The sequence below is a fragment of the Orcinus orca genome, chromosome 14 (assembly GCF_937001465.1).
Source record: "Orcinus orca chromosome 14, mOrcOrc1.1, whole genome shotgun sequence".
Classification (NCBI taxonomy): Eukaryota; Metazoa; Chordata; class Mammalia; order Artiodactyla; family Delphinidae; genus Orcinus; species Orcinus orca.
Genome location: NC_064572.1, coordinates 16,752,770 through 16,777,318, shown reverse-complemented (window position 1 = coordinate 16,777,318; position 24,549 = coordinate 16,752,770). Strand labels below are relative to the sequence as shown.

Here is a 24,549-nt window from a genome sequence, read left to right as displayed (position 1 = left end):
TACAATCAATACAATGTTATCAGTGTAGTCACCATGTTATACATTAGATCCTCAGACCTTTTTCATTTTATAGCTGAAAGTTTGTACCCTTTTACCAAGATTTCATATCTTTTCATGACTCAATATTCCACTGTATGGAGGTACCACATTTTGTTTATGCAGGTATCAATTGATGGACATCTTTGTTGTTTCCACCTTACAGCTATTGTGAATAGGGCCACCGTCAACATTTGTGCACATTTTTGTTTGAAAACCTGTTTTCTGCCTGTATCACTGCATCTTTTCCAGTCTTGAATAGTCTCATTAAATAATTGTATTTCATTAAAAAAAAGAAAACCTGTTTTCAATTATGGGTATATACCTAGAAGTGGAAATGCTGGGTCCTATGTTAATTATTTTTAACTTAATGAGGAACCACCAAACTTTTTCACAGTGGCTGCACAATTTTACATTTTCACCAGCAATATATGAGAGTTCCAGCTTTTCCTCATCCTCAGCAACACTTGTTAACATCTGTATTTTTTTATTATAGCCATCCTAGTGTGTGCGAAGTCGTATCTCATTGTGGTTTTGATTTGCTTTTCCCTAATGACAAATGAGCACCATTTTGTGTGCTTCTTGGACATTTCTATAACTACTTTGCAGACATATTTATTCGTGTCCTTTGTCCATTTTTAAATTGGGTTGTTTATTATAAGAGTATTTTGAGTACTAGGCTTCTATCAGTTATATGATTTTCAAATATTTCCTCCCATTCTTTGAGTTGTCTTTTCATTCTTTTGATAGTATATACTTTGAATCAAAAAGGGTTTTAATTTTTTTTTAATAAATTAGTTTAGTGGTGCTTAATTCTTTTTTTTATAAATTTATTTTATTTATTTTATATTTGGCTGCATTGGGTCTTTGTTGCTGCGTGCGGGCTTTCTCTAGTTGCAGCAAGCGGGGGCTACTCTTCGTTGCGGTGTGTGGGCTTCTCATTGCAGTGGCTTCTCGTTGTGGAGCACAGGCTCTAGGCACACAGGCTTCAGTATTTGTGGCTCGCAGGCTCAGTAGTTGCGGCTCGGATCTAGAACGCAGGCTCAGTAGTTGTGGCTCACGGGCTTAGTTGGTCCATGGCATGTGGGATCTTCCCAGACCAGGGTTCAAACCCGTGTCCCGTGTATTAGCAGGAGGATTCTTAACCACTGCACCACCAGGAAAGCCCAAGGGTTTTAATTGTGATGAAGTTTGGTTTATCTATTTTTCTTCTGTTGTATGTGCTTTTGATGTCGTATCTAAGAACTCATTGCCAAACCAAGATCATGAAGATTTACTGTGTTTTCTCCTAAGAGTGTTACAGTTTTAGCTCTTACATTTAGGTCTTTGATCTATTTTGAGTTAATATTTGCATATATAACATGAGGAAGGGGTCCAGTTTCATATATTTGTATGTGGATATCCAGTTGTCCCAACACCGTTTGTTGAAGAGACTGTTTTTTTCACGTTGAGTGGTCTTGGTACTCTTGATGAGAAATAGTTCACCAGAGATGTGTAGGTTTTTTCCCAGATTTTCAGTTCTGTTCACTTGATCTATATGTGTACCCTTATGCCAGTTCCATACTGTTTTGATTCTCTAGCTTTGTGGCAAGTTTTGAAGTCAGAACACGTGAGTCCTCTGATTTGTTCTTCTTTGTCAAGGTTGTTTTGGCTATTTGAGGTTCCTTGCAATTCCACGTGAATATAAAGATCATGTCCATTTCTGCAAAAAAGGCTGTTGGATTTTTCATCGAATTTGTGGAACACTGGGGAGTATTCTTATCTTGACTATATTAAGTTTTATCCCATGAACAAGGAGTGTCCTTCCATTATTTAGGTCTTTAATTTTTTTCAGCAAAATCTTGTAGTTTTCAGTGTATACAAGTCTTGGACCTCCTTGGTTAACTCTGTTCCAAAGTATTTTATTCTTTTTGATGGTATTGTAAGTACAGTTGTTTTCTTAATTTACTTTTGGATTGTTCATTAAACTGATATTTTGTGTGTTAATCTTGTGTTCTACAATTTTATTGAATTTATTAGCTCTAATAATATTTTGATGGATATTTTAGGATTTTCTGTGTGTAAGATCATGTCATCTAATGACAGAGATAGTTTTACTTCACTGTTTCTAATTTGGATGGCTTTATTTCTTTTTATTGCCTGGTTTCTCTGGCTGGGACTTCTTTTACAGTGTTGAATAGAAGTGACCAAGGTGGGTATTCTTGTCTTGTTCCGCATTTTAGTGGGAAAGCTTTCAATCTTTTACCATTAAATACTAGCTATGGGTTTTTCGTAAAAGGCTTTTTATCAGGTTGGGAAGTTCACTTCTGTTCCTAGTTTATTGAGTGATTTTATCCTGAAAAGGTTTTGGATGTAGTCAAGTGCTTTTTCTGCTTCACTTGAGCATCATGTGGGGATTTTTCATCTTCATTTGGTATATTAAATTGATTTTCTCATGTTGAACTGCTCTTGCATTCCTGGTATAAATTCTACTTCGTCATGATTCATGATCTGTTTATTTGTTTGTTTATTCATTCATTCATTCATAATGCACCACGCAGCTTGTGGGATCTTAGTTTCCCGACCAGGGATGGAACCCTTGCCCCCAGCAGTGGAAGTGTGGAGTCCTAATCACTGAACCGCCAGGGAATTACCCATGATCCTTTTAATATGTTGTTTGGACTCAATTTTGTAGTATTTTGTTGAGGATATTACATTTATATTCATAAGGAATATTGGCCTGTAATTTCATTTTATTGCGATGCCTTTATCTAACTTAGATATTAGGGTAATTAATGCTGGCCTCATTGAATTAATTAAGAAGTACAGTTTACCCTTGAACTACACAGGTTTAACCTGCATGGGTCCTCTTATATGCAGAGTTTTTTCAATACTAGATATTAGATTACTACACAATCCATGGATGGTTGAATCTGCAGGTGCAGAACCGCAGATAAGGAGGGATAGCTCTGAAGTTATACTCGGATTTTCAACCACACTGAGGTCATCACCCCTAACCCCTGCATTTTTCAGGGGTCTGAAAAACGTTTTTCAGGATTTTTCTTCCTCTTTTTGGAAGAGTTTGGGAAGGATTAGTGTTAATTCTTCTTTAAATGTTTGTTAAAATTCAACAGTGAAGTCATCTGGTTCTGGACTTTTCTTTGTTGAAAAGTTTTTGATTACTGATTTGATCTCTTTGCTTGCTATTCACATTTTGTGTTTCTTCCTGAATCAGTTGGTTATTTGTGTTTCTAGGAATTTATTCATTTAATCTAAGTTTCTAATTTTTTGACGTAAATTGTTTTTAGTATTGTCTTATAACCCTCTTTATTTCTGTTAGGTTGGTAGTAATGTCTCCATTTCTGATTTTAATATTTTGAGTCTTTTTTACTTTGTCAGTCTAGCTAGAGGTTTGTCAGTTTTGTTGATTGTTTTTTAGAGAAGCACTTTTGGTTTTGTTCATTCTATTTTTTTCCCCACTTATTTGTCTCTCCTCTAATCTTCATTATTTCCTTCCTCCTGTCAGAGACAAAGACCAAAATATATCTATATTCCTTACTGTATCATAGCATCAGAAGGATAGAGACAAACAGGGAGAACACCATGTGATGACAGAAGCAGAGATTGGAGTAATGCAGCTTCAATCCAGAGAATGTCAAGTATTGCTGGCCACCATCAGAAATAAGGGGGAGGCAAGGAAAGTTTCTGTGTAGAGTCCCAGAGGGAGCATGGCCTTGCTAACACCTTGCTTTTCGACGTCTAGACTCTAGAACTATGAGAGGATAAATTTCTCATTACAAACCACCAGTTTGTGGGAATTTGTCATAGCAGCCCTAGGGATCTAATCCATGTGCCATAGATTTGTAATTATTGTTTTATGCTTTTGTCTTTTAAGTTAGATAGAGAAAAAAAGGAGTTATTAACCAAAAATATAATAATATTGGCTTTCACATATACCTTTATAGTTTTTAAAATTATTTATTTGTTTATTTATTTTATTTATTTATTTTGGCTGTGCCGGGTCTTAGTTGCAGCATGTGGGCATGCGGGACCTTTAGTGGTGGCATGTGGACTTCTTAGTTGTGGCATGCAGACTCCTTAGTTGCGGCATGTGGACTCTTAGTTGCAGCATGTATGTGGGATCTAGTTCCCCAACCAAGGATCAAACCTGAGCCCCCTGCATTGGGAGCGCAGAGTCTTACCCACTGTACCACCAGGGAAGTCCCTACCTTTATAGTTTAATGGTGTTCTTTGTTTCTTTAACTAGCTTTGAGTTAGTGTCTTCCATTCATTTTAGCCTGAAGGACTCTTTAGATTTTCTTGAAGGACAAGTCTATTAGCAACAAACTCCCTCGGCTTTTGTTTATCTGAGAATGGCTTAATTTCTCTTTGTTTGGAAGAACAGTATTTTTGAATGTAGAATTCTTCATTGAAAGTTTTTCTTTCAGCACTTTAATATGTCATGCCACTGCCTCTTTTCCTCCATGGTTCTGATGAGAAATTGGATATTCCTTTTCAGGATCTTCTGTACATGATGAGTCACTTCTCTCTTATTTCTTTCAAGATTCTCTTTATCTTTGACAATTGATTATACTGTGTTTTAGTGGGTCTCTTTATGCGTATCTTACTTGAAGTTCCTTGAGCTTTTTGGATGTGCAGGTTCATGTCTTTCATCAACTTTGGGAGGTTTTCGGCTTTTATTTTTTCAAATATTTTTTCTGTCTTTTACTTTTCTTCTGGTACTCCCAATATGCAAATGTTGGTGTGCTTGATGGTGTCCCACAGGTCTCTTAGGCTCTGTTTATCTTTCTTTATTCTTTTTTCTTTCTCAAACTGTATAATTTCAGTTTACCTATCTTCTAGTTTGCTGATTGTTTTTTCCATCTGTTCACATCTGCTGTTGAACTCTCTACTGAAGTTTTTATTTCAATTTTTGTACTTTTCAACTTCAGGATTTCTATTTGTTGATATTCTCTTTGGTGGAACATCATTCTTCTGGTTTCCTTTAATTTCCCCCCCATGGTTCCTTTACTTCTTTAACCCTATTTAAGACAATTGATTTATAATCTTTGTCTAGTAAATCCGAAGATTAGGCCTCCTCAGGGAAGGTGTCTGTGAATTTTTTTCTTGTGAAAGGGCTATACTTTCTCATTTAAATGCCTTATAATTTTTTGGTGAAACTGGACATTTTGAATATTATAATGTGTTAATTCAGAGATCAGATCTCCTCCCCAACCCTCAGAGTTGTTACTGTTGTGTGAGGCATAGTTTTTTGTTTGTTTCATAAATGTCTAAACTATTTTTGTAAAGACTGTCTTCTTTGTTGCATGTCATTACTGAAATCTCTGTCCCATTTACATAGTGCTCAACTAGTGATTTAACAGAGATTTCCTTAAGTGCCTGGAGTCAACAAAACTAAAAATCTCCCCAGTCCTTACTGTAGGGTTTGTGTGTGTTGGAGCATATCCTCAACACCACACTGGGCAGTTTAAAACTCTTCCCTCACCCTCACTTCTTATTTGTACAGAGCTTGATAGTCACCCAGAGTTGAGAGCTTAGGATTTTGTCAGGTCTTTTTTGAACATGTGCCTCACCCTAGATATGTGTGGGTCTTCTAGATTTCCAGGACTATATGGAAACTTTTCAAAGCCCCAAAGTATTTCACTCCCCAGCTTTTCTTCACAGACTTTTTTGACATATCTTTTGTTTGCTCCAGCTGACGTCCTTTGCCCCAATGGCAGCAGCTGGTTCATTTGCCTTTAAATGTTTTCAGTAAATGCCCTTCATGTAGTCATTTCTCTGATGTGAGACGTTCTGAGCATTCTGCTGTAGTCTTTTCAGGTCTCCACCAGACAGTTCAAAACAACCCCAATTGTTGAGAAACAACTCCATTCTGCTCTCTCTGGCACCAGGAATCTACACCAAGAATATTGGAGTCCATCTTCAAGACCAAATGTTACTGGTTGAACTGTCTCCTGAAAATTTATATGTTAAAGTCCTAATCATTGATATCTCAGAATATGATCTTACTGGGAGAAAGGGTCTTTACAGAGGTAGTCAGGTTAAAGTGAGGTCATTAGAGTGGGCCCTAATCCAATACTAGTGTCCTTATAAAAGGGAAATTTGGACACAGAGCTACATATAGCAGGAAGACATTGTAGAGTTACAGGGAGAAGACAGACATCTGAAAGCCAAGGAGAAAGGCTTTGAATAGATTCTTATCTCACAGCCCTCAGAAGGAACCAGCCCTGCTGACATCTTAATCTTGGACTTCTAGCCTCCAGATCTGTGAGATAATAAACTTATGTTGTTTAAGCCACTCAGTCTGTATACTTTGTTATGGCAACCGTAGCAAGCTAATACAGCCTGAGAGGGTGAGATGGAGCAAGGGTAAGTTAAAACAACACAAGATCCCTCCTACCAGGTTTCAGTTGCATTTTTCTTGATTAATCATTCTCTTGATTGTTGTAACCTTTGTCTATTTTCCAGAGTTCTGCTAAAGTTGATTCTGATAGTTTTAGCCAGGTTTTTAGGTGTTCCTTTGGAGGGATGTGGCCCTGAGAGTTCTGTGCTCTGCTGTTTTCCCTGGTCAGAGTCTGTTACCAATGATATGTTGCAGTTTTGGAGTTACTTGACCTCTCTGCATCATTTGACCCCACTGCCTGCTCTTCTGCACAGCCTCTACTAGCAGCTCCTATAACTTCATACAGCCCTCCTTCTACCCCTCTAGTGATGTCTCCTTCAGAACAATTAAGGACTTTGACTCCTGGCAATTAATGTATCCCTGTATATTAGTTTCCTGTTACAGCTGTAACAAATTGCCACAGATTTAATGGTTTAAACCAACACAAAATTAGAGGGAAGTCCAAATTAATCCTACAAGGTGATGACAGGACTTGTACCTTCTGGGCTCTGGTGGGAGAATCTGTTTCCTTGCTTTTTTCAGCTGTTGTGGCACCTTCCTCCATTTTCAAGGCATATCACATCAGTCTCAACTCTTTATATTGCCTTCTCCTCTTCTGTAGTCACATCTCTTTCTGGCTCCTTCTTATTTATTAGGACACTTTTGATTATCCTTAGCATCCACCTGGATAATCCAGGATGCTCTCTTTTCAGGATTCTTAGCTAATCACATCTACAAAGGCCCTCTTGCCGTATACAGTAATATTCACATGTTCCAGGATTAGGACATGAATATCCTTAGGCCATTATTCAGCCTACCACAGCTGGGTTTTCATCCTTGACTCACTGTTCATATACATGTTTATACATTTATATATATACATTAATTTCTCATTCTATTTGTGTAAGCAGACAGAAATGTATGTATCATGGAAGAATATATATTTTGTTTTATATGCTTCTTAGAATTATGTCAGTTATCTCATTTGATATGTAGGTTACTGTATCTCCGTTTTAAAATTTTTAATATTGTACTTAAGATTGGTCCAAATTTTTAATTTTTAATGTCATATAATATTTTATTATGAGACCATACCACATTTTAGTTTTCCATTTCTTTACTGAGACATGCTTGCTATTTCCATTTTTCATTGTCATGTATAATACAGGTGTACCTTGTTTTATTGTGCTTTGCTTTACTGCACTTCACAGATACTGTATTTTTCTTACAAATTGAAGGTTTGTGGTAAATCTGCATCGAGTCTTTTGACACATTGTTTTAAAAGCATTTGCTCACTTCATGTCTGTTGTCATATTTTGGTAATTTTCACAATATTTCAAACGTTTTCATTATTATTATATTTGTTATGGTGATCTGTGATCAGTGATCTTTGATGTTACTATTGTAATTGTTTTGGGGCACCACAAGCCACACCCATATAAGACAGTGAACTTAAATGTATGTGTTTTGACTGCTCCACCAACCAGCTGTTCCCCAGTCTCTTTCCCTCTCCTTGGGCCTCTGTATTCCCTGAGACACAACAGTATTGAAATTAGGCAAACTAATAACTCTACAATGGCCTTTAAGTGTTCAAGTGAAAGGAAGAATCGCACATCTCTCACTTTAAATCAAAAGCTAGATTAAACTTAGTGAGGAAAGCATGCCAAAAGCCTAGATAGACCAAAAGCTAGGCCTCTTGCACCAAACTGTTAGTCAAGTTGTGAATGCAAAGGAAAAGTTCTTGAAGGAAATTAAAAGTGCTACTCCAGTAAGCACACAAATGATAAGAAAGTGAAACAGCCTTATTGCTGATATGGAGAAAGTTTTAGTGGTCTGGATAGAAGATGAAAGCAGCTACAACATTCCCTTAACCAAAGCCTAATCCAGAGCAAGGACCTAATTCTCTTTTCTTCAATTCTATGTAAGGCTGAGAGAGGTGAGGAAAGCTGCAGAAGAAACATCTGAAGCTAGCAGAGGCTGGTTCATGAGGTTTAACGAAAGAAGACGTCTCCATAATATCAAAGTGCAAGGTGAAGCAGCAAGTGCTGATGTAGAAACTATAGCAAGTTATCTAGAAGATCTAGCTAAGATAATTAGTGAAGGTGGCTACACTAAACAACAGATTTTCAATGTAGACAAAACAGCCTTAAATTGGAAGAACATACCATCTAGGACTTGCATGGCTAGAGAGGAGAAGTCAGTGCCTGGCTTCAAAGGACAGGCTGATTCTCTTGTTAGGGGCTAATGCAGCTGTTGACCTTAAGTTGAAGCTGATGCTCATTTACCATTTGCAGAGTCCTAGGACCCTTAAGAATTATGCTAAATCTACTCTGCCTGTGCTCTATAAATGGAACAACAGAGCCTGGATGACAGCACATCAGTTTATAACATGGTTTGATGAATATTCTAAGCCTACTATTGAGATTTACTGCTCAGAAAAAAAGATTCCTTTCAGAATACTACTGTTCATTGACAGTGCACCTGGTCACCCAAGAGCTCTGATGGAGATGTACAATGAGATTAATAATGTTTTCATGCCTGATAACACAGCGTCTGCAGTCCATGGGTCAAGGAGTGATTTTGATGTTCAAGTCTTGTTATTTAAAAAATACATTTCATAACACTATAGCTGTCATAGACAGTGATTTCTCTGATGGATCTGGCAAAGTAAAAACCTGGAAAGGATTCACCATTCTAGAAGCCATTAGGATTCATCAGAAGAGGGCTACGTATCAACATTAACAGGCATTTTGAAGAAGCTGATTTCAACCCTCATGGATGACTTTGAGGAGTTTGAGACTTCAGAGGAGGAAGTAATTGCAGGTATGGTAGAAATAGCAAGAGAACTACAACTAGAAGTGGAGCCTGAAGATATTACTGAATTACTCCAATCTCTTGATAAAACTTTAACAGTTCAGGAGTTGCTCCTTCTAGATGAGCAAAGAAAGTGGTTTCTTGAGATCGAATCTACTCTTGGTGAAGATTGTATGAGACTGTTCAGTTATGGGAAGAAAATACTGAGGTGCTTACCTACATTTTTTTAATCTAAAAAAAAAGAATGAAATTTTATATATAGATTGACAATATAAGTTTACAATTTATAAATAAATAAAAAGGTTTCCCAGAAGGAAGAGTAAGCAGATATTTTGGACACCCCTATTCTACAGGAGTTATATCCAAAATTATTCAATAACTCACTCCCTGAATAACTCCATAGCTCTTTATCTTATCATAGTCCCAAATGGTACTCTCTTATGTGCTAATTGCTTTTCCTTTAACTACTATTCTTAGAGGTATCCATGGTTATGCTGTTGCCCCAGGTTCATGACTGTTACTCTAATGTTGTTTAACCACTCAGAATTTTACCTCCTCAGTGAAACCCACCCTAATAGCAGGAATAGAACTTTTGTCCCCTTTGAAACCGCAATCAACTTTGCTCATCTTTTCACAATAGTAACATCTTATTGTAGTTATATGCTTGTATATTTGTCTGTTTTTCAGATTATATGCTTCTTGATAACAGTAACATTGCTTTGTCTTCAGATTCCCCCAAAGTAGGATAGTTTTTATGGCATGCAAGCATCAATAACTTATATTAATAACTGGAGGGAATTAGTAGGGAATATCTGTTAGGATTTCTCCCTCTCCAACCAAGTACAGTGCAGAAGTAGACATCCCAAAACGTATTTTGATTGACTCTGAATAGTGAACAGTATAACCATTCTCATGTAGCTTCTCCATGTCTTTCAATTCTGATTACTTAAATTTGAGCACAAATGTGCTATTTCAGGAATCCTTATCATTTGAGGATGTGACTTTGGACTTCACCCAGGAGGAGTGGCAGCAGCTGGACCCTGCTCAGAGGACACTGTACAGGGATGTGATGCTGGAGAACTATAGTCACCTCGTCTCAGTGGGTAGGGATTGTTTTCCATGTAGATTCCTAGTATGCATGTCCTTTCTTGGTTGCTGACACCTGTGGAAATTTTTTGAGTTTGAAGATACTTAGGCTTGAGATCCAGGGTGATAAGAAGAAGGACTGCTGAAACACCATAAAGAATTTTTCTTATCCCAATAATAGATTGAAATTGGTCCCTGAAGCTTCATTTTCTGTTTTCTTCGGGAGCCGTAAAGCCCATGAGCCTAGCGCAATTCCCATGTTATTTCCCATTCACAGGGTATTGCATCCCTAAACCAGAACTGATCTTCAGGTTGGAACAAGGAGAGCAACCATGGGTATTAGAGGAAGAGTCCCCAAGCCAGAGCTCCCCAGGTGAGTTAGGCTGTATTAAACAGAAGGACACCTGGTGATAGGTACGAATTCTTATTAATCTTAAGTATTGCTCATGTGTTCATTTTTTCTTTTAACATCTTTATTGGAGTATAATTGCTTTACAGTGTTGTGTTAGTTTCTGCTGTGTGACAAAGTGAATCAGCTTTATGCATATATATATCCCCATATTCCCTCCCTCTTGCATCTCCCTCCCACCTTCCTTATCCCATCCCTCTAGGTGGTTGCAAAGCACCAAGCTGATCTCCCTGTGCCATGCAACTGCTTCCCACTAGCTATCTATTTTACATTTGGTAGTGTATATATGTCAATGCTACTCTCTTGCTTCATCTCATCTTACCCTTCACCCTCCCAGCGTCCTCAAGTCCATTCTCTACGGCTGTGTCTTTATTCCTGTCCTGCCCGTAGGTTCATCAGAACCTTTTTTTTTCTTTTAGATTCCATATATATGTGTTAGTACATGGTATTTATATTTCTCTTTCTGAGTTACTTCACTCTGTATGACAGACTGTAGGTCCATCCACCTTACTACAAATAACTCAATTTTGCTTCTTTTTTATGGCTGAGTAATACTACATTGTATATATGTACCACATCTTCTTTATCCATTCGTCTGTCGATGGGCATTTAGGTTGCTTCAATGTCCTGGCTGTAGTAAATAGAGCTGCAGTGAACATTGTGGTACATGACTCTTTTTGAATTATGGTTTTCTCAGGGTATATACCCAGTAGTGGGATTGCTGGGTCATATGGTAGTTCTATTTTTAATTTTTTAAGGAGCCTCCATACTGTTCTCCATAGTGGCTGTACAAATTTACATTCCCACCAACAAGGCAAGAGTGTTCCCTTTTCTCCACACCCTCTCCAGCATTTATTGTTTGCAGATTTTTTGATGATGGCCATTCTGACCGGTGTGAGGTGATACCTCATTGTAGTTTTGATTTGCATTTCTCTAATGATTAGTGATGTTGAGCACATTTTCATGTGTTTGTTGGCAATCTGTATATCTTCTCTGGAGAAATGTCTATTTAGGTCTTCTGCCCATTTTTGGATTGAGTTGTTTGTTTTTTTGATACTGAGCTGCATGAGCTGCTTGTATATTTTGGAAATTAATCCTTTGTCAGTTGCTTCATTTGCAAATATTTTCTCCCATTCTGAGGGTTGTCTTTTCATCTTGTTTATGGTTTCCTTTGCTCTGCCAAAGCTTTTAAGTTTCATTAGGTCCCATTTGTTTATTTTTGTTTTTATTTCCATTTCTCTAAGAGGGGGGACAAAAAGGATCTTGCTGTGATTTATGTCATAGAGTGTTCTGCCTATGTTTTCCTCTAAGAGTTTTATAGTGTCTGGCCATACATTTAGGTCTTTAATCCATTTTGAGTGTATTTTTGTGTATAGTGTTAGGAAGTGTTCTAATTTCATTCTTTTACCTGTAGCTGTCCATTTTTCCCAGCACCACTTATTGAAGAGGCTGTCTTTTCTCCATTGTATACTCTGGCCTTTTATCAAATATAAGGTGACCATATGTGCATGTTTTATCTCTGGGCTTTCTATCCTGTTCCACTGATCTATATTTCTCTTTTTGTGCCAGTACGATACTGTATTGATTAGTGTAACTTTGTAGTATAGTCTGAAGTCCAGGAGTCTGATTCCTCCAGCTCCATTTTTCTTCTCAAGATTGTTTTGGCTACTCGGGATATTTTCTGTTTCCATACAAATTGCGAAAATTTTTGTTCTAGTTCTGTGAAAAATGCCAGTGGTAGTTTGATAGGGATTGCATTGAATCTGTAGATTGCTTTGGGTAGTATAGTCATTTTCACAATATTGATTCTTCCAATTCAAGAACATGGTATATCTCTCCATCTATTTGTATTGTCTTTAATTTCTTTCATCAGTGTCTTATAATTTTCTGTATACAGGTCTTTTGTCTCCTTAGGTAGGTTTATTCCTAGGTATTTTATTCTTTTTGTTGCAATGGTAAATGGGAGTGTTTCCTTAATTTCACTTTCAGATTTTTCATCATTAGTGTATAGGAATGCAAGAGATTTCTGTGCATTAATTTTGTATCCTGCTACTTTACCCAATTCATTGATTAGCTCTAGTAGTTTTCTGGTAGCATCTCTAGGGTTCTTTATGTATAGTATCATGTCATCTGCAAACAGTGACAGTTTTACTTCTTTTCCGATTTGGATTCCTTTTATTTCTTTTTCTTCTCTGATTGCTGTGGCTATAACTTCCAAAACTACGTTGAATAATAGTGGTGAGAGTGGGCAACCTTGTCTTGTTCCTGATCTTAGAGGAAATGGTTTCAGTTTTTCACCATTGAGAATGATGTTGGCTGTGGGTTTGTCACATATGGCCTTTATTATGTTGAGGTAGGTTCCCTCTATGCCCACTTTCTGAGGGTTTTTATCATAAATGAGTGTTGAATTTTGTCAAAAGCTGTTTCTGCATCTATTGAGATGATCATATGGTTTTTATCCTTCAGTTTGTTAATATGGTGTATCACATTGATTGATTTGCATATATTGAAAAATCCTTACATTCCTGGGATAAACCCCACGTGATCATGGTGTATGATCCTTTTAATGTGCTGTTGGATTTGTTTGCTAGTATTTTGTTGAGGATTTTTGCATCTATGTTCATCAGTGATATTGGCCTGTAGTTTTCTTTTTTTGTGACATCCTTGTCTGGTTTTGCTATCAGGATGATGGTGGCCTCGTAGAATGAGTTTGGGAGTGTTCCTCCCTCTGCTGTATTTTGGAAGAGTTTTAGAAGGATAGGTGTTAACTCTTCTCTAGTTATTTGATAGAATTCTCCTGTGAAGCCATCTGGTCCTGGGCTTTTGTTTGTTGGAAGATTTTTAATAAAATTTTTGATTTCAGTGCTTGTGATTGGCTTATATTTTCTATTTCTTCCTGGTTCAGTCTCAGAATGTTGTGCTTTTCTAAGAATTTGTCCATTTCTTCCGGGTTGTCCATTTTATTAGCATATAGTTGCTTGTACTAATGTCTCATGATCCTCTGTATATCTGCAGTGTCAGTTGTTACTTCTCCTTTTTCATTTCTAATTCTGTTGATTTGAGTCTTCTCCCTTTTTTTCTTGATAAGTCTGGCTAATGGTTTATCAATTTTGTTTATCTTAAAGAACCACTTTTAGTTTTATTTATCTTTGCTATCGTTTCCTTCACTTCTTTTTCATTTATTTCTGGTCTGATCTTTATGATTACTTTCCTTCTGCTAACTTTGGGGGTTTTTTCTTCTTCTTTCTCTAATTGCTTTAGATGTAAGGTTAGGTTGTTTATTTGAGATTTTTCTTTTTTCTTGGGGTAGGATTGTCTTGCTATAAACTTCCCTCATAGAACTGCTTTTGCTGCATCCCATAGGTTTTCGGTCATCGTGTTTTCATTGTCATTTGTTTTTAGGTATTTTTTGATTTCCTCTTTGATTTCTTCAGTGATCTCTTGGTTATTTAATAGCATATTGTTTAGCTTCCATGTGTTTGTATTTTTAAATTAATTAATCTATTTTTGGCTGCATTGGGTCTACGTTGCTGCATGGGCTTTCTGTTGTTGCAGTTAGAAGGAGCTACTCTTCGTTGCGGTTCACAGGCTTCACCTTGCGGTGGCTTCTCTTGCCGCAGAGCACAGGCTCTAGGCGCACGGGCTTCAGTAGTTTTGGCTTGCGGGCTATAGAGCGCCAGCTCAGTAGTTGTGGTGCATGGGCTTAGGTTTTCCGTGGCCTGTGGGATCTTCCCGGACCAGAGCTCGAGCCCATGTCCCCTGCATTGGCAGGCAGATTCTTAACCACTGCACCACCTTGGAACCCCACATGTTTGTATTTTTTACAGTTTTTTTCCTGTAAATTATATTTAGTCTCATAGCATTGTGGTTGGAAAAGATACTTGATACGATTTCAATTTTCTTAAATTTACCAAGGCTTGATTTTTGACCCAGGATATGGTCTATCCTGGAGAATATTCCATGAGTGCTTGAGAAGAAGCACTCTGTTGTTTTATTCTGTTGTTTTTTGATGGAATGTCCTATAAGTATCAATTAAGTCCATCTTTTAATGTGTCATTTAAAGCTTGTGTTTCCTTATTTATTTTCATTTTAGATGATCTGTCCATTGGTGAAAGTGGGGTGTTAAAGTTCCCTAGTATTATTGTGTTACTGTCCATTTCCCCTTTTATGGCTGTTAGCATTTGCCTTATGTATTGAGGTGCTCCTATGTTGGGTGCATAAATATTTACAATTGTTATATCTTCTTTTTAGATTGATCCCTTGATCATTATGTAGTATCCTTGTCTCGTAATTGTCTTTATTTTAAAGTCTATTTTGTCTGATATGAGAATTGTTACTCCAGCTTTCTTTTGATTTCCATTTGCATGGAATGTCTTTTTCCATCCCCTCATTTTCAGTCTGTATGTGTCCATAGGTCTGAAATGGGTCTCTTGTAGACAGCATATATACGGGTCTTGTTTTTGTATCCATTCAGCCAGCTGTGTCTTTTGGTTGGAGCATTTAATCCATTTATATTTAAGGTAGTTATCGATATGCATGTTCCTATTACCATTTTCTTAATTGTTTTGGGTTTATTATTGTAGGTCTTTTCCTTCTCTTGTGTTTCCTGCCTAGAGAAGTTTCTTTAGCATTTGTTGTAAAGCTGGTTTGGTGGTGCTGAATTCTCTTAACATTTGCTCATCTGTAAAGGTTTTAATTTCTCCATCAAATCTGAATGAGATCCTTGCTGGGTAGAGTAATCTTGGTTGTTGGTTTTTCTCTTTCATCACTTTAAATATGTTCTGCCACTCTGTTCTGGCTTGCAGAGTTTCTGCTGAAAAATCAGCTGTTAACCTTATTGAGATTCCCTTGTATGTTATTTGTTGCTTTTCACTTGCTGCTTTAATATTTTTTCTTTGTATTTAATTTTTGATAGTTTGATTAATGTGTGTCTCTGCGTGTTTCTCTTTGGGTTTATCCTGTATGGGACTCTCTGTGCTTCCTGGACTTGATGGACTATTTCCTTTTCCATGTTAAGGAAGTTTTCGACTATAATCTCTTCAAATATTTTCTCAGACCCTTTCTTTTTCTCTTCTTTTTCTGGGACCTGTAAAATTCGAATGTTGGTGCGTTTAGTGTTGTCCCAGACGTCTCTGAGACTGTCTTCAATTCTTTTCATTCTTTTTTCTTTATTCTGCTCCCTGGGAGTTATTTCCACCATTTTATCTTACAGCTCACTTATCCATTCTTCTGCCTCAGGTATTCTGTTATTGATTCCTTGTATTTTTAACTTTGTAGAGTAATTGTGTTGTTCATTACTGTTTGTTACTGTTTGATTCCTTGTAGAGTATTTTTAACCTTGTAGAGTAATTGTGTTGTTCATTACTGTTTGTTTGCTCTTTAGTTCTTCTAGATCCTGTGAAATGTTTCTTGTATTTTCTCCATTCTGTTTCTGAGATTCTGCATCATATTTACTATCATTACTCTGAATTCTTTTTCAGGTAGGTTGCCTATTTCATCTTCATTTATTTGGTCTTGTAGGTTTTTACCTTGCTCCTTTGTCTGTAACACATATTTTTGTTGTTTCATTTTTCTTTTTTTTGATGGGTGGTGCTGTATTCCTGTCTTACTGGTTGTTTGGCCTGAGATGCCCAGCAATGGAATTTGCAGGCAGTTGGATAGAGCTTGGTCTTGGTGCTGAGCTGATGACCTCCGGGAAGCCTCACTCTGATTGATATTCCCTGGGGTCTGACGTTCGCTGTTAGTCCAGCAGTTTGGACTCAGAGCTCCCACCACAGGAGCTCGGGCCCGACCTCTTGACTGGGAACCCAGATCCCGCAAGCTTCGTGGCACGGTTAAAAAAAGAAAGAAAAAAAGAAAGAAAGAAAGGAGCAGTATAATATCAAAGAGTATAAAACAAAATAAAATTAGAAAGGTAAAAAATATATTAGGAAAACTAAAACTGTAATTGAAACAACTGCAGCAAGGTAAAATAAAACCACAACAGAAAAAAAAAAGGGGGTGGGGTGGGGAACAAGCCAAAAGGAGAGATCATTAACAAAGTATAAAAAATAAAATACAATTAGAAAAATAAAAGACTTATTAGGAAAAATAAAAATATAAAAGAATCAACAAGGCAAAACAGAACCCCAGTCTAAAAGAGGAAAAAAGAAAAGAAAAAAAAAGCCTCAACTCTGGGAGCAGAGTTTAGGCAGGGGTTGTAACTTAGGCAGGACCTAGGCGGGTGGGGGAGTGACGTTTGAGTATGGGGTAGGGCCTTGGCGGGGTGACGTTCAAGTGTAGGGCGGGGCATAGATGGGGTGACGTTTGAGTGTGGGGTGGGGCCTCTGCTTCGGACCTGCTTAGAAGGGGAGAGGCAGCAGGTGGAAAGGAGGGCCTCCGGAATGTAGAGTTCCGGAGTTTGGAGGCAGGGCCCTGAGTGAGGATGCCTGGGTGGGGTTTAGGCCCAGCCCGTTGGAGGGGGTCTCAGAGGGGGTCTCCGAGTGCAGAGGTGGGGCCCCGGGTGGGGGTGCAGGGGCGGGGCTTGGGTTCTGCACGGCAGGAGGGAGGCTCCGAGGGTAGAGGATTAGGCCCTGGAGCCCAAGAGGCTCCCCCGTGCCTAAGTGGGCAGGGAAAGCACTGGCCCCATTCCCCTCCGTTCCTTCATGCCCCTCCCCCACCATCTTCCCCGTAGCCACTGGACCGCTAAGCGTGGCTGGGTTCTGCTGGGTGTAGGAACTCCTTCCCTCCCCCAGCCACCCTTCAGGGTGCCAGTCCCGGAGGTCCAGCCTTTACTTTTGCTCCCCCTTCCCCCCCACCCACTCCCTCAGGATCTGGGCAGCTGGAGGAGGCCTGGGTGTGCAGAGGATCAGGCCCAGGATCTCAGCAGATTCCTGGGGGTCCAAGTGGGCAGGGGAAACCTGGCCATGCTCCCTTTTGTTCTTCTGCCCTCCCATTGGTTCCCCAAATTTCCCCTTCCTGCATGGTATCACTTCCCCTCCCCCAGCCACCCCTCAGGAGCGCCAGTTCCTTGCCGTCTCCACTTCTCCTCCCCCTTTACTCCCCCCAAGCCTCATGTCCTACCCAGTCGCTGGGGGTTACTTCCGGCCCCTTAGGTGTCTGCGGTCCCCCACTGGTGCCTGGTAGGTGCCCTAGTTGTGAGGAGACGTGAATTCCACATCTTCCTAGTATGCCATCTTGACTCCCCCACCCCGCCCCCGTTTTTTCATTCAACAGATATTGAGTACCTACGTTCATTACTCTGGTTTTAGGTGTTGGAAATACATCAGTGAACTAAATTTTGCCCCTAACCTCATGGAGCTTGCATTCTGATAGGGAGAGAAGGATAAGAAACAAACAATTACACATATATACACTTAAATGTGCCAGTAAATAGCTAGGAAATTAGAGAAGGTTAAGAATGATGGAGTATTTTATTTTAGAAAGGAGATCAAGAAGGCCTTTCTAATATTATCAACTTGAATAAAATGAGGATGAGAATCATGGGGAGTCTTGGTGGCAGAGGTGACATTAAATGTCAGTCCACCAAGGCAGGGATATACTTGGTGTTTTTGAGGACACATAAATATGACTCTGGATTGGGGGAAATGAGTGAGTGAAGAGTAGAAAGAGTTGGCATTGTAGAGGTAACGGGAGCTGAAATTATGTAGTGCCATTTGGACCACGATAAGGACTTTGATTTTATTCTGAGTGAGATGAGAAGCCATTGGTATAATTTAACCCAGTAAGCAACATATGCTGATATGCTTTTTTAAATTGATTTCTCTGGCTGCTGAGCAGAGAAAATACTATTGAGAGCAGAGGGCTGAAAGCAGGAACATCAGTCAGAATAGTATTTTAATCTCTGTAAATGTGATGGTAGCTTACCCTTGGTTGGAAATAGTGAGGAAGAATAAAAGTGATTGACTTCTGGATTTAGTTTGAAGGTGGGACCTATAAGATTTGCTCTTGAATTGGGCAAGGACTGTGAGAGAAAGAGACGAGTCAAGAAAGACTCCAGGGATTTCATCCAGAAAAATTGGATGAATGGGCATCAATTGCCAAGATTGGGAAAATTGGAGAGAAACAACTTGGGAGGAGTTATTAGGAGTTTAAATTGCATATACCAAATTTCAGGTGATTATAAAATATCCAAGTTTATTGTGAATAAACATATGGGTATATAAGCAGAGGTAGATTAGGGGAGAGTCCTAAGTTGGAGATATTTATTTGGAAATTATCAGCCATGGCAATATTTAAAGTTTTAAAATGCAGTATTTAAAGCTAAGGGATTAGATAACATCTCTCCTTAGGAGAAGGAATGCACAGATTTGAGAGGCCTGAAGGCTGTACCCTGGGACACTACCTTTCAGAAGCCATGAGAATGAGATGACTCAGCAGAAAAAAGAGAAGCAGCAGTTTGGAGATTAGGGGGAAACAGAATGTGGTGTCCTGTAGCCAAGGGAAGACAGTGTTTAAAGGACAGAGTGAACTTCTTCAAAGAAGGACGTGTGAAGTCAGCATTGTCTCTATCCCTGCCTGCAAATCATCCAGAAACATTAAAGTAAGTGAGCAATATAAACTCCATTTAATAACACTAGAGAACATCTAAAGTCCCAATCAGTACAAATATAGAAGCTGCAAAATCACTGAAAAAATCAAGCAGGAGTGTATGTATCAGCAGATGGATAAAAAACAAAAGCATTTCTGACACTAAAAGGAATTGGCAAAGTACTTATCAGGGACAAAGTAAACGCTCTGAGGTGTGAAACCTAAATGTTTTGATTAACTACAATGTTGGGCACAGGATAGCTGGAGCCTTTTTAGATACAATTTGGTTCTGCAAATCAGACATACTAAGGCTACGTGTGGAAACAGACACATAAGCCATGTTTTTCAGTAGCACTATTGTTTCTCTGACAAGTAAGAAAAGAGAGACTTTCTATCTGTGGAAAAAAAAACCTCACAGACGCCTGTATGTGGGGAAATAAACATACATGTTATCTTAGTGGATGATCCTAGAACACAGAATTTAAAGCAAAAACTTACTTGATAATTAGTTAGGATGTGCAGACCTTAACAGTTACAAATCTGAGCAACACAGAAAGGCTATCTCTTGATAAGGGGAGGCTAAAAACATGGAAAGGAATATAGTAATACAGTGAATTCTGTTAAAACAGGATGTGTGCATTCCTAAAAAATCATTGTTTTATGCAAAATAGTATATTAAAAATCACATGGCAATGGGAAAATGGGGTTGGGGTATAACACTTAAAAGCTCTGTCTGTGACACATTGAGAGAGCAGTATTGAAGTCTCTAGCTATAATTTTGCATTTGTTTATTTCTCCTTTTCAGTTCTATTGGTTTCTGCTTTATGAATTTTGAAGAATTATTAGATGCATACATATTAGGATCTTTATGTCCTCTTGATGGATTGATCCTTTTATGATTATGTAATGTCTCTCTATCCCTGAGAGAACTCTCTGTTTTAAAGTTTACTTTGATATTATTATAGTTACTCCAGCTTTCTTTTAGTTAATATTTCCATGGTATACCTTTTCCCATTCTTTTATATTTAAAGTGGATTTCATACAGATAGCATATGTTTGGGTTTTTTTTATCTAATGTGAAAACCACTACTTTTTAATTGGAGTATTTTGACCACTTAAATTTAACATAGAATTTTCCAGAAATCCTTCAGTAAGACCACATATGTGGACACAAAACACACACCAAGCAGGATAAATAAAAAGTAATATATACTTAAGTACTATTAGTATAACTTGAGAACACTGGATCTTAATAGCAGCCAGAGAGAAAAATCACATTACCGCCTAAGGAATGAGACATTGCCAGAGACATCTAAATTGAAGCAAAAAATATTTGTCAATCTAGAATAATGAACTCAGGAAGCTATTTTTTAAAGGATGAGAGCTGTCAAAGAGAAATAAAGCCAGATACTAGTTAAAGGCAATATAGATTTTATTCACTAACTATTGAAATAGAGGGATAAAATTTCAATAAAACTGAGCTTAACTCCAAATACAGCAAAGGCACCTGGGGATTTGTAGCCAACAAGCAGAGTGAAGGTGTAAGTGAATAGAAAATTACTAAGAGGAGACATCAAGGGTAGGGATATTCTTGCTAAACTGGCCTAACAGAATTCTTGCTAAATGCAGGCCAAGGGTTTATAAATCATGGTTGGAGCATGAGGAACTTATGGGTGAGGAGATATCAAGGGTGAGGAGATTGTCACTAGACTGACAAGGTTTCTTGCTGAAACTGCTCAGTAGAGACAGACATGAAAGGCCAAGGTCAAGACCTAGTCAAGAATAAGTCTCAGAGGAGCTTAACTAAAATTTAGTCAAGGAGAGAGTCTTTGTCAGAGTGTATGATTAAATTTGGATTGGTCCTGAAATAAATTATAGGAACAATATCTTTTATTGTATAATTTTGTTAGTAAAATTAAAATAGAAATACTACAGGAAGAGAGAAAATGAAACCCAGAAGAGTGCTTGAGATGAGAGGAGTGGTAAGTTATAAGAAATTAGGAAATTTATAGCTAAGTCTAAACAAGATGTGGATAGAATCATTATGATATCTAATTTGTAAGGCTAAAAAAGATACTATGATAAACTAAAAAATAGTTGCATAATTGAGTTGGGAGGTGATCAAATGGCATTTGACTCTTCTCTTATTCAGAAAAAGAGGTTCAGGTTATAGAATCACCTTAGATTTTAAGTTAAATATTAATGACAGAATTTAGTGGACAGCCACCTAAAGTGGAGAAACAGGTATGTATAACCTCCAAAGTTGTAAAGAGAAAAAAGTGGAAAAGATTTTTAAAAAATCAGTCTAAAACAAAGAAAGAAAGGTACAATAAAAGTAGTAGTAAAACTGTGACAAATACAAAGTAGCAAGTAAAATGGAGACAACGTGACATATTTTAATAATCACCATAATTGTATATAAAAGGACTAAATTTACCAGTCAAATTGTCAAATTGGATCTTCAAATAATAAAATAACCTATATCTAAGACATCAGGTTTTAGTAACTTTGTATCTTCAGCATCTTTTGCTCACTCAGCATTCTGTGTTTTATGTGTCTGCAGAACATCTCTAACAGGATACTCCAATTTCTCTAATGTGGCAAGAACTACTATTAAAATCATCATTCACAAATCACAATCTTCCCTACTAATCTTCATTTATTAGGTTCTGTGAACCTTCTACTCTTAAAACTGACATAGCAGCATTTTATTTTTCTCTCTATCATCCTTTCTTACTGATATTAGATCACTGTTATTGGTTTTTTAAAAAATATTTATTTGGGTGCATCAGGTCTTAGTTGCAGCACACGGGATTGAGGCACATGGGATTGCAACATGCGGGGTCTTTCGTTGTGGCACACCAGCTCTTTGTTGCCATGCATGGGATCTTTGTTGCGGCTTGGGCTTCTCTAGTTGTGGTGTGTGGGCTCCAGAGCACGTGGGCTCACTAGTTGCAGCACGTGGGCTTAGTTGCCCTGTGGTATGTGGGGTCTTAGTTCACAGACCAGGGATTGAACCTGCGTCCCATGCACTGAAAGGTGAATTCCTAACCACTGGACCACCAGGGAAGTCCCTAGATCACTATTATTGTTATACTTTTGTAAAAGTATTTAAAAAATATTTTTATTTTCTCATTTTCCACTGACACCACCCAAAACACTAACCATATTATTTTAGTTTGTTCTAGTTTCTAAATGAAATTATACTTTCCCCCCCAAAGCATCTAATTTATCATGTTAGTAGCCTGAGTTACATTTTTCCCAATGTGTAATATATGAAATTTAAGTTTTTCTCTTTTAATGATTTTTTTTAAAATATTTATTTATTTATTTACTTAGGCTGTGCCAAGTCTTAGTTGAGACATGCGGGATCTTTTTTTTTTAGTTGCGGCATGCGGGCTCATAATTGCAGCATGTGGACTTCTTAGTTGCAGCATGCAGACTCTTAGTTGCGGCATGCAGACTCAGTGGCGGCATGCATGCAGGATCTAGTTCCCCAACCAGGAATCAAACCTGGGCCCCTTGCATTGGGAGCATGGAGTCTTACCCACTGGACCACCAGGGAAGTCCCTTAATAATGCTGGCACAAAACTGGGGGTGCTAAACTCCCATTTAATCCTTCCTGAGTATCACCCATATATATGCTTTCCTTCCCTACAGCTCTATGTTTGATTCCTATGTACTCAGTGATTCTCATGAATTAATATGTGAAAAGTACATGGAACAGAGCCTGGCTCATAGAGATGGTTTGTTATTTTTCTTGTTGTTATTATCATTATTAATATTTTTAAGCATTTTTCTTGGTTTTTTTACTCTTTTTAGATTATTTCTTGACTTTGTCGAACATCTGAGGCAAAGGAGAAAAATAATATATTTCCATAAATAATTTTTTGAGCAAAAAGGAGCACTCTGCTTAAAATTATATTTTCACAAAACAATATTTATAAGATGAAAAATACCCAAACTCATATTTAGAATTTGGAAATTATCCCCTCTACATATTAATGACTAAATTGGTCATAGTTCAGTATTTGTACAGCAGATTCATATAATGCATCATTTACCATGTTAAAAATTATTAATATTCAGAGGGAGCTATACATTTTGCCATTGTTTGATTTTCTTATTCATTTCAAAATATAGTACTAAAAAAATCTGTTTTATAATTTTTATATCCTTTGTAAGTCCAGAACAGCAACAACAAAAAAATTTCTACCCTTTCCTCTAAAAAGCCTTCATAGATCCCCTCAAAAAAAAAAATCTCTACCTGTTCCCACTCTCATAATCCTTCATTTCTCTTTTATGTGTTTATTACATTCTGCAATATAGTATAGCTGTATTTGTGAATCCACTTTCCACATTTCCTCTACTATGTACTAAGGTCCTGGGGTCAGGATTAAGGTTTATTCATTGATGTGCCCCTCCCAAAGAATTTGGTCTAATAGCTGGTATAAATTCAGTACTAGCATATTTGTTTTTAAATAATTTAGCCCTTTTTGGTTAGTGATCCAAAAAGGGATGTTATTCCACTATATAGAATGCTATATTTATTAATTAGTTTTTTTTTATACTCAGTGCTTGCCTTAAGGTGACCATCCACTGATTTTTATTTAAATACTTGTGGTTTTCTACTTCCTTTGTCTTTGTGCTTCAGATCCTGTCTTTACCATTCATGAAACAGAATAGAAACTATATCCATTAAAAATCAGTTTAGGATTTATTGATATAAAAGAGAAAGCTTGAAAGTCTCTGTATTTATGTGCTTTTTAACAGTGCTTTGAAATGAATGATTTGTTTTAAATATTGATTATATCCATTAATAAGATATTTGTACATTATTTTCATAATAAAAATTATAGATTTAATAAGCAGTTACTTTTAAGAGGTATTTCCAACAGATCTTGGTATTTCCCATTAGCTTATAATATATGTGTATACATGTTGCAACATGTATTCACTTTAGTTTATTTTTAATTTTTATCCTTTGAAGTAAAAATATTTTGATAAATTTTAAAATTTAAGCTCAAGGTTCCCCAGCTTTTATGAAATGTTTTGTACTTGTTTTGATATACATTATCTGCTGTAGATTCTAATTCTTGATAGTGTATGGATATTAAATGAGGCTGTTTTCTTATGTATATTATGCTTTCTCCAAAGAGAGCATATCTTATTTTGTTATATAACTTATAATGGATATTGGATCATTACTTAATTGTTACTCTTGAGTGAGAGGGCCTTTATATTGATTCATTCAGAAGACACTACAAAAGAATTAACTTCTGAATGCACATAT

The 24,549-nt window shown here is 37.3% G+C and overlaps 2 protein-coding genes across 5 annotated transcripts in view; one reads left to right on the top strand and one right to left on the bottom strand.

The window, feature by feature from the left end:
* Positions 1-24,549, bottom strand: part of LOC101287519 (zinc finger protein 33B) — a 346,100-nt gene that overhangs the window by 36,935 nt on the left and 284,616 nt on the right. The gene's annotated exons all lie outside the window — the stretch shown is intronic.
* LOC117198134 (zinc finger protein 33B-like) overlaps positions 1-24,549 on the top strand; it is a 76,960-nt gene that overhangs the window by 4,254 nt on the left and 48,157 nt on the right. The window contains 1 exon segment of the mRNA XM_049696670.1: positions 10,596-10,691. Coding sequence (XP_049552627.1) covers positions 10,596-10,691 — 96 coding nt within the window.